The sequence below is a fragment of the Dendrobates tinctorius genome, unplaced genomic scaffold (assembly GCF_039654945.1).
Source record: "Dendrobates tinctorius isolate UK_male_01 unplaced genomic scaffold, ASM3965494v1 ptg000003l, whole genome shotgun sequence".
Lineage (NCBI taxonomy): Eukaryota > Metazoa > Chordata > Amphibia > Anura > Dendrobatidae > Dendrobates > Dendrobates tinctorius.
This window is the reverse complement of record NW_027361671.1, coordinates 62157237-62170669: the sequence shown is the minus strand read 5'-3', so window position 1 is coordinate 62170669 and position 13433 is coordinate 62157237. Positions and strand designations below refer to the sequence as shown.

The 13433-nt window shown below is 44.1% G+C and overlaps 1 protein-coding gene across 1 annotated transcript; it reads right to left on the bottom strand.

Moving 5' to 3' along the window:
• Nucleotides 1–1994: 1994 nt before the first annotated feature.
• LOC141090244 (uncharacterized) lies at nucleotides 1995–3858 on the bottom strand. Its single transcript, XM_073576362.1, has 2 exons — nucleotides 3622–3858; nucleotides 1995–3511 (listed from the first exon to the last, which is right to left on the bottom strand). Exon 2 carries the CDS (start codon nucleotides 3274–3276, stop codon nucleotides 2053–2055), a length of 1224 nt encoding a protein of 407 aa, XP_073432463.1. The 5' UTR covers nucleotides 3277–3511; nucleotides 3622–3858; the 3' UTR covers nucleotides 1995–2052.
• Between the last annotated feature and the right edge of the window lie 9575 nt (nucleotides 3859–13433).

Here is a 13433-nt window from a genome sequence, read left to right as displayed (position 1 = left end):
CCCACGAAAGTTTCATGGATTTGCTTGCTCGTGTCCAACAATCCATCCGGAGACAGGACACACAGCTCCGTCGTGCGATTCCTCCTGAGGAACGGCTACTGGTGACATTACGGTATGTTTTAAAAACAAAGGTGTGTGGTCTGATGTTTTTTTTTGTAAATTTAGTATTCAAAACCTTGGGTAATTAGTTTTCGTGAATGTACTAATATTTTTTTTTATAGTTTTTAAAAATAATATACATAAATATTAATTTTACTTCTTTGTCTGTTCACAGATTCCTGGCGACTGGAGAAACCCTATCCTCACTACACTTCCAGTACCGTATTGGAATCTCTACCTTGTCTGGAATTGTTGCTGACACCTGCCGGGCTCTCTGGAATGTTCTTTGCCCAGAATTTATGCCCCTGCCCACCGCTGAAAAGTGGATGGAAATTGCTGACAAATTCTGGACAGTATGCAATTTTCCCAACTGTTTGGGAGCTGTTGATGGGAAACACATACGGATCATCAAACCCCAAAGAACGGGATCTGAGTACTATAATTACAAAAAGTACTTTTCAATAGTACTCATTGCAATTGCGGATGCCGGATGTATGTTTGTAGCAGTGGACATTGGAGCATTTGGCCGTGGTAATGACTCGCAGGCTTTTAAAAACTCAGACATGGGCCGGAGGTTGTATGGCAACCAATTTAATTTCCCTATGCCACGGCCTCTTCCTCACACCGAAGCTCCGCCACTGCCCTTTGTAATGGTTGGCGATGAGGCTTTTCAAATGTGCGGAAACTTACTGAAACCCTACTCCAGCCGGGACTTGGACCACACCAAAAAAATTTTAATTACAGGCTGACCAGGGCCAGAAGAACTGTCGAGTGTGCTTTTGGGATTCTTGTTTCCAGATGGCGAATTCTGGGCACGGCCATTAATCTTAAACTTGAAACAGTCGATGAGGTGGTGAAGGCCTGTGTGGTTCTACATAACTTTGTGATGGCTAAAGAGCACCCGACCTTTGAACTGGACGATGATGCTCCTAACCCATTGCCTGAATTCACTCAGCACACTCTCAGGTCATCCGTTGAAGTTGGCCAAATGAGGGACAAATTTGCGGCCTACTTTATTTCTGATGTAGGACGGGTGCACTGGCAAGATGAAATGGTGTAATGTTGTTGTTTATGGTAATAAAAATGAGCAAAGCTGCAGTCCATGAATCAGGAAACCATTTTTTTTCAAGAGAAAATTGTGCAACTAGTTTAAAACAAAGTATGTGATTTTCTCAAAACACAACCCTCAAAACCCAACCCCAATGAAAGTCCATGGGGAATACAAGTCAGCATTGAGTGGATGAATGTAATCTGCTCATGTAATCTGCTCCATTACAAGTTATTACACTAGGCCTTGGAATGACTATACTAGGCCGTGGTATTTCAAATATGAGTATAGTAGGCCTTGGGGCTAGTAGTATAGTAATATGTGAAATACCACGGCCTAGTATAGTCATAACAAGGCCTACTCGATTTTGGCCAACTAGTATCTTTTTGTGAAACTTGACAAGTTTCAACAGTTTGAAAATAGATTCTAGTTGGTAAAACTAGAGTTATTACACTAGGCCTTGGAATGACTATACTAGGCCGTGGTATTTCAAATATGAGTACAGTAGGCCTTGGGGCTAGTAGTATAGTAATATGTGAAATACCACGGCCTAGTATAGTCATACCAAGGCCTACTGTAATAACTCGATTTTTAACAACTAGCATCTTGTTTCACAAAAAACAAACTGGTGAAACTAGAAAGAAACTTATTTTTTAGACAAGTTTCAACAGTTTGTTTTTCATGAAACCAGATTCTATTTGGTAAAACTAGAGTTATTACACTAGGCCTTGGAATGACTATACTAGTCCATGTTATTTCACATATGACTATACTAGCCCTTGGGTTGGTTTTTAACATGTATTTACCCATCAGTGTGTGTGAGCGGCGCAAACAACATTAATGAAACTTATTAATGGTGAACCACAAATGTAAATTTATTTTTTATCACAAAAAAAAACTAAAAATTATTTTTTACGGCGTTTGGGGGCAGATGGTTTCAATTTGGGGGTGTGCAGGGAATATGCAACACTTGCAGTTGAAGACGGTGTTTGAGGGGAAGGGGCAACAAAACTTGTGGGGGAAGGTAGTCCAGTTAAGGGAATTAAACTTGGAACACTTGTAGGAGAGGAAATCTGTTCAGTTACATTAGTTGTAAAGGCATGTCGCCGTAGGCTTGTGTGCCTGGACCGACTTTGGCCCAATGCCCGCCTTGATTGATTTCGCCTTGAAGTAGGGGCAAATATGGAATGTAGGTCCCCCGTCTGCTGGTATGGCTGCTGCTGCTGAGGTGGCGGCTGCTGCTGCAGAGGTGGCGGCTGCTGCTGAGGTGGCGGCTGCTGCTGAGGTGGCGGCTGCTGCTGAGGTGGCGGCTGCTGCTGAGGTGGTTGCTGCTGCTGAGGTGGTTGCTGCTGCTGCTGAGGTGGCGGCTGCTGCTGCTGAGGTGGCGGCTGCTGCTGAGGTGGCTGCTGCTGCTGAGGTGGCGGCTGATGCTGAGGTGGCTGCTGCTGCTGAGGTGGCTGCTGCTGCTGAGGTGGCTGCTGCTGCTCTTCGTTGTCAGTGCTCGTCCTTGCAGGAGGACTGGTGGCGGCAGTGATGGCCCAGGTTTGCAGAGTGGTGGTGGCAGGGCTACTACATGTTGTTGTAGCGGCAGGGCTGTTCCATGTTTGCCTAGTGGTGGCTGAGCTCCACGCATGCATGGGATTGGCGGTGGTGCTCCAGACAGGAGCAGCGCTTGCCATGGTGGTGTCGGTGAAGTGACCAGCTGCACTCAGACTTGTGGTGGTGTAACGGTGGGTGTCCTGGCTTTGAATAGAGGTGTCCGTGCAGTGGTATGCAGCACAAGTCGGTAGTGAGGTGAAGCGAGTCAATGGTGGCACAGGTGGAAAGGACACCACTGACTGCTGACCGTACCGATTATGCTGCATAGCCTGCAAGAAAGCATTGTTGCAGGCCTGCAGCACATTCAGCTGTTGATCAGGACTAAGGTGTTCCGCCATGCCCTTTTCAATCTTACTAAAAAAATGGTGTGCTGGTCTGTTGAGGTCGGCCTCCAGACGGTCAAGGCGCTGTTCTACAGAATTGAAGCGGTGTTCAAAGTGGTTAAAACCACGTTCCATGAGGGCAAAACCGCTTTCAACTCTGTCGGACAGTGACTTGAGGGTGGAATTAAATGTCTCGCTCAAATGCATAAACTCGGGCAAGACATTCCTGTCCAAGGCCCTCTGCCGCTGGCGGGTAGTGCCCGCATAACCAGTGGCAGAGACCTGGGACAGGGGAACACCTGATGGCCCAGCTTCCTGGTCACCAGCTGTGTGTGTGGTTGACCTGCAAGGTGCTTCCTGGCTGTCGGATGGCTGGGACGGGTCAGAGGACGTCCGAGGAAGGACCGCTCCAGGGCCAGGTTGCAGGGTGCTGCTCCAGGTGCTGTGGAAGAAAGGAAAATCATTACTACCATGCCTTTACAAGAAGCATCAGCTGTGGATTAGAAAAACACAGATTAATAAAAATAAAAACCCAAAATGTATAATACTTACGATCTTGTGGCAAGGACCGGTCTTAGGAACTGCAACGCATGATAGTGACGGTATCTAGTTCTGGTCCTTGACGCAGATCCACTGCGAACCTGGCCCTCAGCACGAACATCACTGTTGAAGCGGTCCTTGATCGAACGCCAACGTGTTCGGACTTTGTCCACTGTTGATAAAAAAAAACAGTGCCGTCAAGGACAAGAGTCACTGCGGCACAATGTAGCAATACAATACTCAAAGCAGTCACTGTAGACCCCGATGAAAATGTTGGGTTTCCTGCTAGAATACGCCTAGCACGAAACCCAACAGTGCCGTCAAGGACAACAGTCACTGCGGCACAATGTAGCAATACAATACTCAAAGCAGTCACTGTAGACCCCGATGAAACTGTTGGGTTTCCTGCTAGAATACGCCTAGCACGAAACCCAACAGTGCCGTCAAGGACAACAGTCACTGCGGCACAATGTAGCAATACAATACTCAAAGCAGTCACTGTAGACACCGATGACACTGTTGGGTTTCCTGCTAGAATACGCCTAGCACGAAACCCAACAGTGCCGTCAAGGACAACAGTCACTGCGGCACAATGTAGCAATACAATACTCAAAGCAGTCACTGTAGACCCCGATGAAAATGTTGGGTTTCCTGCTAGAATACGCCTAGCACGAAACCCAACAGTGCCGTCAAGGACAACAGTCACTGCGGCACAATGTAGCAATACAATACTCAAAGCAGTCACTGTAGACCCCGATGAAACTGTTGGGTTTCCTGCTAGAATACGCCTAGCACGAAACCCAACAGTGCCGTCAAGGACAACAGTCACTGCGGCACAATGTAGCAATACAATACTCAAAGCAGTCACTGTAGACACCGATGACACTGTTGGGTTTCCTGCTAGAATACGCCTAGCACGAAACCCAACAGTGCCGTCAAGGACAACAGTCACTGCGGCACAATGTAGCAATACAATACTCAAAGCAGTCACTGTAGACCCCGATGAAAATGTTGGGTTTCCTGCTAGAATACGCCTAGCACGAAACCCAACAGTGCCGTCAAGGACAACAGTCACTGCGGCACAATGTAGCAATACAATACTCAAAGCAGTCACTGTAGACCCCGATGAAACTGTTGGGTTTCCTGCTAGAATACGCCTAGCACGAAACCCAACAGTGCCGTCAAGGACAACAGTCACTGCGGCACAATGTAGCAATACAATACTCAAAGCAGTCACTGTAGACACCGATGACACTGTTGGGTTTCCTGCTAGAATACGCCTAGCACGAAACCCAACAGTGCCGTCAAGGACAACAGTCACTGCGGCACAATGTAGCAATACAATACTCAAAGCAGTCACTGTAGACCCCGATGAAAATGTTGGGTTTCCTGCTAGAATACTCCTAGCACGAAACCCAACAGTGCCGTCAAGGACAACAGTCACTGCGGCACAATGTAGCAATACAATACTCAAAGCAGTCACTGTAGACCCCGATGAAACTGTTGGGTTTCCTGCTAGAATACGCCTAGCACGAAACCCAACAGTGCCGTCAAGGACAACAGTCACTGCGGCACAATGTAGCAATACAATACTCAAAGCAGTCACTGTAGACACCGATGACACTGTTGGGTTTCCTGCTAGAATACGCCTAGCACGAAACCCAACAGTGCCGTCAAGGACAACAGTCACTGCGGCACAATGTAGCAATACAATACTCAAAGCAGTCACTGTAGACCCCGATGACACTGTTGGGTTTCCTGCTAGAATACGCCTAGCACGAAACCCAACAGTGCCGTCAAGGACAACAGTCACTGCGGCACAATACAGAGCAGGGAAATACTCACTAAACGCCTTTTTGGAGGATGCTGTGGCGCTGTCCCAGCCATCCATCAACGCTGCGGCCACCTCATTCCATAGCCGCCGGGTCACCACATTGTCCTTGTACAGCCGGTCACGGCTGTCCCACAACGGCGAACGCTCCTGGACCAGGCTGATGAGCTGCTCATTATCCAGGTAGACGTCTTCATCCCGTTGTGGAACCTAGACAAAACACATTCATTAGAATAATCAAATTTAAATTGAATAAAAAGTTACAAAAAAAGAAACAAAAAAATGAGTAAAAATAGAAGATAAAAAATAAAGAACATTACAAATCATTTGATACTTACATTCCGTATCACCACCGGGACTTGGCTTCGCTGCTCCTGCTCTTCGCCCTCACTAGTGCCGTCCGCAGATGATGATGACGATGTCTTAAGAAAGTTGAAAAAAACGTAAGAGATTTGGAGAAGCAGCAGATATACTTACCAGATGCACGAAAATAATCACCTCACGGTCTGCTTGCGCCAATTCCTGCCGCGATGGGGAATACTCGGATTCTGAAGACATACTGCATGTAAAAATAATAAAAATCATTAGTACATACATAATTTAAAAGGACAGGCATATAATGTAATATACTCACATTCTTCGCTGATATAATGGGTTCTTGGTTGACTGTCTGCTCTTCAATCTCTCAGTGTAGTAGTGGCAGAGTTTTGGCAGGCACCTCCTTTATATAGACTTTTTTTTTTTGACTTTAGAAGATTCTAACTAGGATAAAAAGTGGACACCACCCAAAAAACGCAGCGCTAAAAAATCGCATACCTGCGCATGCCAGTGCGCACGTATGCGCATCCATAGGCTATAATGGCCATTTTTAGCGCAAAACGTGCGCATACGTGCGCATGCGCTTTTTTCCAGGGCCAAAAAATGCAACATGCAGCGTCTGGAAAATACCAACGCACACCCCAAAAAAACGCAGCGCATGAAAATCGCATACATGCGCTTACAAGCGCGCATGTATGCGCACCCATGTTAAATATAGGGGAAAAATCGCATGCGCACGTATGCGTTTTTTTCCAGCGCTAAAAAACGCAAATGTGAAACCAGCCTAAGAACAGCAATCATATTTGTAGAATGTCCCTTAAAAAATAATAGGTGGAGACAAAAGAAAGTTTTATTTTTTTGCTTTTTCTTGGCATACCAAGATAATAAAACTGTGTGATAGTGGTGTTACTGGTAAAGCAGGTGCTGGAAATGGAAATAATTCTATCAGCAAGTTACTAGAGGAAACTACGGATATGTTGCATTGTTATATTCTGTGTATAAAACCATCTGCCGTGAAATGAATGATGTGCAATAAATCTGTTTAAGAAGGTTTGTCTTCTAAAAGAAATATGCTTATTTCATTAGATACAGAGCTTCATCCTTTGTCTGGCAGTCTACCTTCCTTCTCATGGATAGTTCCAATTCCGGATTTGTAGGGTTTCTATTAAAATCTGTTTTTCATATTCATTTTATTGTTCTCCTCCTCACTATCTGTGTATACTGAGTATACTCTAGCAGTCATTGGATGTACCCTTTGCTATATTCTCCATTGTATGCTGTAAATGTTATCATAATGTCATACTGCACATTGCAATTTACAGTGTGTAATGTAATTCAGTAGGGACAGTACTAAAATCCAAAAATAGAAGTATAACTAGAACTAATTTTCCCATCTGATCCTACAAATGAAGATAGAGTGATTGCTCTGAGATCTGATTGCAAGGCTGAATTTATTGTCATGTTCCTAGAAGCATTCTCTGGGCAATCTTAACATTGTGTCAATACCTTGCTAAAAATAATCGATTAATTGTATCTGGTGGTTACTGTTTATCAGGCAGCTTATGATATGACTTGTTCATAAGATCGCAGAATACTCTGGGGTCCCCACCATATCCCCTGAATGCTTCACGGTATTTTGTTTCTATTTAAAAATCTTTGATAACTGTGAAACCACAAAACCTAACTACTGGGATCTGGGCCTTGTATAGCACTATTATTTATTATAATGGCACAGTATGGACTTATCATTTACCACAAGCACAATATTGCGCTGTAATAAGATAAGTGAGAGGATTTTATCTACTGTGTCATATACATGATATTGATACAATTTTATGCACTGAATGATCGTGATATAATTTTAGAGATTGTATCTTGCACATTATAGAGCCACTATTTTAGACTTTGTAGCTTACATACAGGAGCAGACTAAGCCGGTTGGAACATTATGTACCCCTGGGCTGGTTCGCGGAGACTAAATTAGTGATTTATAATAAGGGTGGTTTGAGCGGCCACCCGGAACTCAAGAATACTCAGGTCTGTATCGCTGCCCAAACTGATGGCATTTCAACAGCATCCAGAGGTGGCCTGGGCTAAAACTTTCAAGTAACAGTCTACACTCATTGCTTGAAGACAGAAAGGGGCTAGAAGATATCTAAGATGTCACATAGTAATCCACCAACGCTCATCAGTGTCCTAGTGTGCGAGTACAGCCACACTTTTGGTTAGTTCCTTGACTTGGAAACGTAAGTCTGCAGCAGAATCATCTTCTTGGGATGGCGTGTCAGTCTCAATAGAGGTCTTTGGAAAGGATGCTGCCTCCTGCTGGTATGTAATTGCTGGATGCCTAGAGGGCTCTGTGCTGCTAGGATTTGATTCACGCAGCATCCGGATGGCTCTATCCTTAAAGTGTGCAAAGTCCAATTCAGGATTTTGTAGGGCCATTATGCGCAGCTGTGTCCTTTGATTGTTAGACTGGAGTCCCTCTATAAACTGCTCCGTTAGTAATCTATCTTCATCTTGCATGCTCTCAGGGTCAACCTGCTTTATGGCCCGTAGCGCCTCCTGAAAGTTAAGAGCATAGTCCCGTATACTGTCCTGCACCCTCTGTTTGCACCCAAAGAATCTCATTTTTATCTCTGTTGCAGTGCAGGTATGAAAAGTGTTCTTCAGTCTGGCCAAGATTTGTTTGACAGTTCCTTTATCAGTGTCCGGCCAGGACTTTACTTCCCTCTGGGCCGCACCAGTTAACTGGCCAATGAGGATACTGACTTTTTGACTCTTAGACAGGGGGTACACTTTGAGCAAACTACATAGTCTTTCCTTAAAATCGCTCAGGGTGTGCGACTCCCTTGAGTACTGTGGTAACCAGTCCACTCCTGGTATATATGTCATTGATAGTGGCATTATGGAGGACAATTTTGTGTATTGCAGCGACCGCCGCTGAATCTTCACCGGAGTTGGGCATTTTCTTCCTCCCTCAGTGTACCTTTACCATTGTCAACAGCTGCTCTCTGACAGGCTGGATTGAGCTCTTCCTAGTCTCCAAATCGGATCTTCCAGCTTCACTTTGCCCATTCACGTCAGAGTGCGGGCAGGGCTTCGCGTCGTGCTTTATTTCTGGCTCCGCCCACAATGGCACGCACCTCTCTGCTCGCATGCACTGTGTGATGCAGTTATGGCGGTTATTTGAAAGCTCATTAAAGTTTCTAGCACTCAATTTAATAATGTCTATGGTACACAGTACCCAGCTTTGCCAGGCTCGTTGTGCCCAACTTTGCTAGGCTCGATAAATCCTGTTCGTTGTGACACCAGATGGAGCGCCCCACAGGGCCTTAGGTTACTCGGTAACGGGCCTGTTGACTTCAATGGGGGATGTCACGGTGGCGGTGACCCGGTCCGTGGCCCTGGGCGTCCAGTTATTAAATAGAGGAAAGTTGTGTGATGTTTAAGTGTGACGCCACTCGTGGTGTTCGGCAATGAGTGGCCAACGCTGCGGTTTTGGTCCTCTGGGGCTGATGGTGACGCAGCAAAGATAGTTCAGTTCCCCACGGGTAGAGCGGGGGCCCCAGGGCAAAAACATTTGATTAATTGTTCAGATGGCAGTGAACGTTGGGGTGCAGAGAAATAATAGAAGGACACAGAGAGGTGCAGTTTTCTTTACCTTTTACTTGCAATCCGGGGTACCACATACAGGTGATGGATTGAGTCTGGCTCGCTGGAGGCATTCAGGGGATCCACCCTGCCAGATGGGGTTTGGGACCTTCCTTCTGCGCTTTGTTTTTGGGTCCCTGCTGTTTGTAACTAAGCTGCGACCCTCTCTTGTGTGATGGTTTCTAACCTGAATGGCTGACAGTGTGAGCCTATATCTTGGGTATTGTCCTTTTCACCGTCAGACCCGGGCTCTTGATCTGCTGCCGTGCCTTCAGGTGTTCAATATCGCTAAGGAATTTGCAGTCCCCTGTATTCCAGATTCAGCGATCAGGGCATACAGCTCCTAATACTTTGGCGTCCTTCTTCTATATCAGCGCTTCACTCTGGGGTCAACTATATGCAATTTCAGCTTCCCCAGAGCCTCTTGTCTCTGCTCCTATCCTTCCCCTCTTCACAGATCAACTCCCCATCACCAACTGACTAACTGTCTTGTCATGAGCTCAGGCTGCTCTCATTTCCATGACAACTCCCTTGCTCACTCTCTCAGCTGACTACTCGCTGACTCACTAACCCCATCTGCTGGCCAGAATTTATAAGGAAGCTCCCCTTTCTGTCCTGCAGCAGGAATTGTCATGTAATCTATGTTACCTGGCATGGGGCCCCCCTCCTACCTCCAGGCATGACCTTACCCCTTAGAAGACTGATTATTGTGATCAGAATTTGATCGGTGTGTGGTACGAGTGTCATCTGATTTTTTCGTACGTGCAGAAACTTAAAAAAAATTCTCCACCTTCTCCATCCTACCAGTCGGTGAAAATCGTCAGCCAAGTGCCGTCCGATTATTTTTAAGGACCCATTAACTTGCATTGCTGATTTGGATCCAACACTCAGATCAAAATTGGACATGTGTTTGATATTTTTCCCAGACCACTTGATCCAAGTAGTTAATCAGATATGTGACTGCCCCCCACAGACTTTCACAGGTACGAGTGCTATCTGTAAAAACACGGATATTACTTGTACACGAAAATTGAACATCTGAATGAGGCCTAATGTGTGTATGTGTACATCTCTGTGTGTATGTGCATGTCAAAGATTAAAGAGGTTGTCCACTGCTATGACAACCCCTTGTTGTTCAAAATGTTTGGCTTTGATAACATAATAAAGCCTAAACTCATCTCCCCGGGCTCCCGAGCGGTTGTTGGGACACATGATGCAGGTGCGCAATCAGCGCTGGCATCACTGTATCCACCTTCAGACAAATCAAACATGAAGAGGAAGTCTGGGCTGCAGCTAAGGGTTAAACATCAGCAACATCCATGCCTCGTGATGAAGTTTTACATGAAACGTGCATTGGGGCGATGGGGATACTATAGCAAGCAGCTTTACACATATATAAGCACATGTTTCATACCAAAGTCCTGTCTAAACTTTTTGGGGATATCTAACCCTTAGTACTTTATTACCTCAGGATTGATGTTTGGACTGTCTACGTAATACAAATTATTCAATACAGCTTAATATGCTAATTAATTCAGAGAGATAGAGGACTTAAACTCTATAGTCCAACCTGTTAGAAGCAGCAATCCTACAAGTCACAATCAACCCTTTAACGAGTTTAGCAATATGATGTAGGAGATACGTTACCCCTTAAACTTCAGTCCAGAGCTTCTCACCTAGCCAAAATCAGTTCTCATGCTTTGCACTGACGAAGGCCAATAGCCCAAAACACCATGTCTGCAAATTGAGATTCTGATTTGGCTTTTATCCTTAGTCATATTGCAAAACTTTTTAAAGGATTGATTGTGACTTGTAGGATCGCTGCTTCCAACAGATGGCGCTATAGAGTTCAAGTCATCTTTCTATTTGAAGAGGTAATTTGCATATTAAATTTCACAGAGGAGCATTGCACGTCTAATAAGTCTCCTTACCTTGACATGCCAGAGCTGGTATGTCACTAACCACAGGGAGAAACGTTACCCCATAGGCCTGTTTCACACATCAGTTTTTTTGTGTCAGTTAAAATCCGCCAAAATGGCGGAAAGCGGATCTGTTGTTAACTGATGTGGACGGTAGCCACCGGACCATTTTTTTTGACGGATCCGCCGAATGAAGAATTTTAAAGGAACCGCTGCCTGGGAAGGGAGAGAGAGAGAGATAAATTTCCTCCTGACTTCATTCCTCTGGGCATGCGCTCTATAAAAATGCGGATCCTGCAGTACAAAAAACGTTACATGGTCCGTCCAGGCATCTCGGCGGACGCAAAAAAAAGGATCCAACGGATGGCCATCCGTCAAGATCCGCCGGTAATGCAAGTCAATGGGGAAAAAAACGGATCCGCCAAAAAAAATGGCGGATCCATTTTTTTGCAAAAACGGTGGATTTTGACTGATGGTCAAAAACGGAAGTGTGAAACAGGCCTTAGACTTCAATACAGCTTGTATTTATCAGCATCTCCCTGCATGTTTGTTCAGCAGCCTCTACGCTATTATCCTATTTACTTATTTATGTGTTTTAATTATTCTAAATAAAATCTAATTTTTTAAGGGCATATACTCTATGGTTATTTGTTAACCCTCTCTTGCTTCTATACAGACTGTGTGAGTTTTGTTCGCCTTAAGTCTAATTTCTATATGTGTATTTTTTATATTGATTATACATCCTGCTAAATATCTAAAATTGCAGTCACACCCACCCACCCATGAGTGGGAGCGTTCTGTTGAGCAGCACACAAATACAAATTCCTTGCCGAACACAGGATATTTTACGTTGGATGAAGTTCATAGTTGTGATTGCTTTGCATTTTCAATAGTGAAAAAGTATTTTTCTGATTTGTTGAATGATTGTCGACTTGCACTACACAGACATGCCAGAAGGTGGCACTTGAACTATTCTATTAAAAGGACATCACATTTTAAAGTCCTTATCAACACTTGTAAATGTAACATCCTTGGAAGGAAAATGTAAAATAACAGTGTTTTCAACTTAAAATCATATGGTTTGTTTACTAGTTTTAATTTTAATATTCAAGGCTTATGACATTTAAAATATTAATTTATACATTTTATATACAACACACATTGTAGTGGGTATAACATTATTATTGCAATTTAAAGGAGATGAAAAAAATTCCATTCAGCGTAGTGGATTACTTACATTTTTTAAAATTTAGGCAAGGCAGCTTAGGAAGAGTTAATGGTTTGACTTTCTACGTTAGCGCACAGTGAAGGACAATGATTAGTCAGGTAAGGATCTTAGATTCCTAATTGCAGACTAGAAATAATACCACATTGATGTGGTCAGGAGAAATATGCCCTTATTATTAGTAATATAAGATTTCCTCATTTAATGAGAAGAAAAGAATAATCCTTTTCAACTGAGGAAGCGGGATATATGACCTTCGTCTGCCGATTAGCATATGAAGGACTTGAAATTATCACAGTGAAAGGGCACATTTTAAAGACAATTTAAAGCTGTGTACAGCAACAAGCATTTCAAAAGAAAATGAAAAAAGCTCCTGCCCATATCATCTTTCCCGCATTACTGACATTTATTGAAAAGGTTCCTTACCAAGGACTGAATAATACGGCACAAAAAGTACCGTAGTTTAATCAACTAGAAGAATATAATAAAAATAATCTTTAATTTTATATAGCGCTAACAAATTCCGCAGCGCTTTACAGTTTGCACACATTATCATCACTGTCCCCGATGGGGCTCACAAGACTAAATTCCCTATCGGTATGTCTTTGGAATGTGGGAGGAAACCGGAGTGCCCGGAGGAAACCCACGCAAACACAGGGAGAACATACAAACTCCTTGCAGATGTTGTCCTTGGTGGGATTTGAACCCAGGACCCCAGCGCAGCGCTAACCACTGAGCCACCGTGCCGTGGTTACAAAAATTAAAAATGAAAGTAGGAAATTCTAATACATTGTTGCCAGTAATAATAATAATAATGGTAATAATCCATTAAACTTTGTGACTAAAACTATGTTCCGCCACCCCAAAAAATTGTATA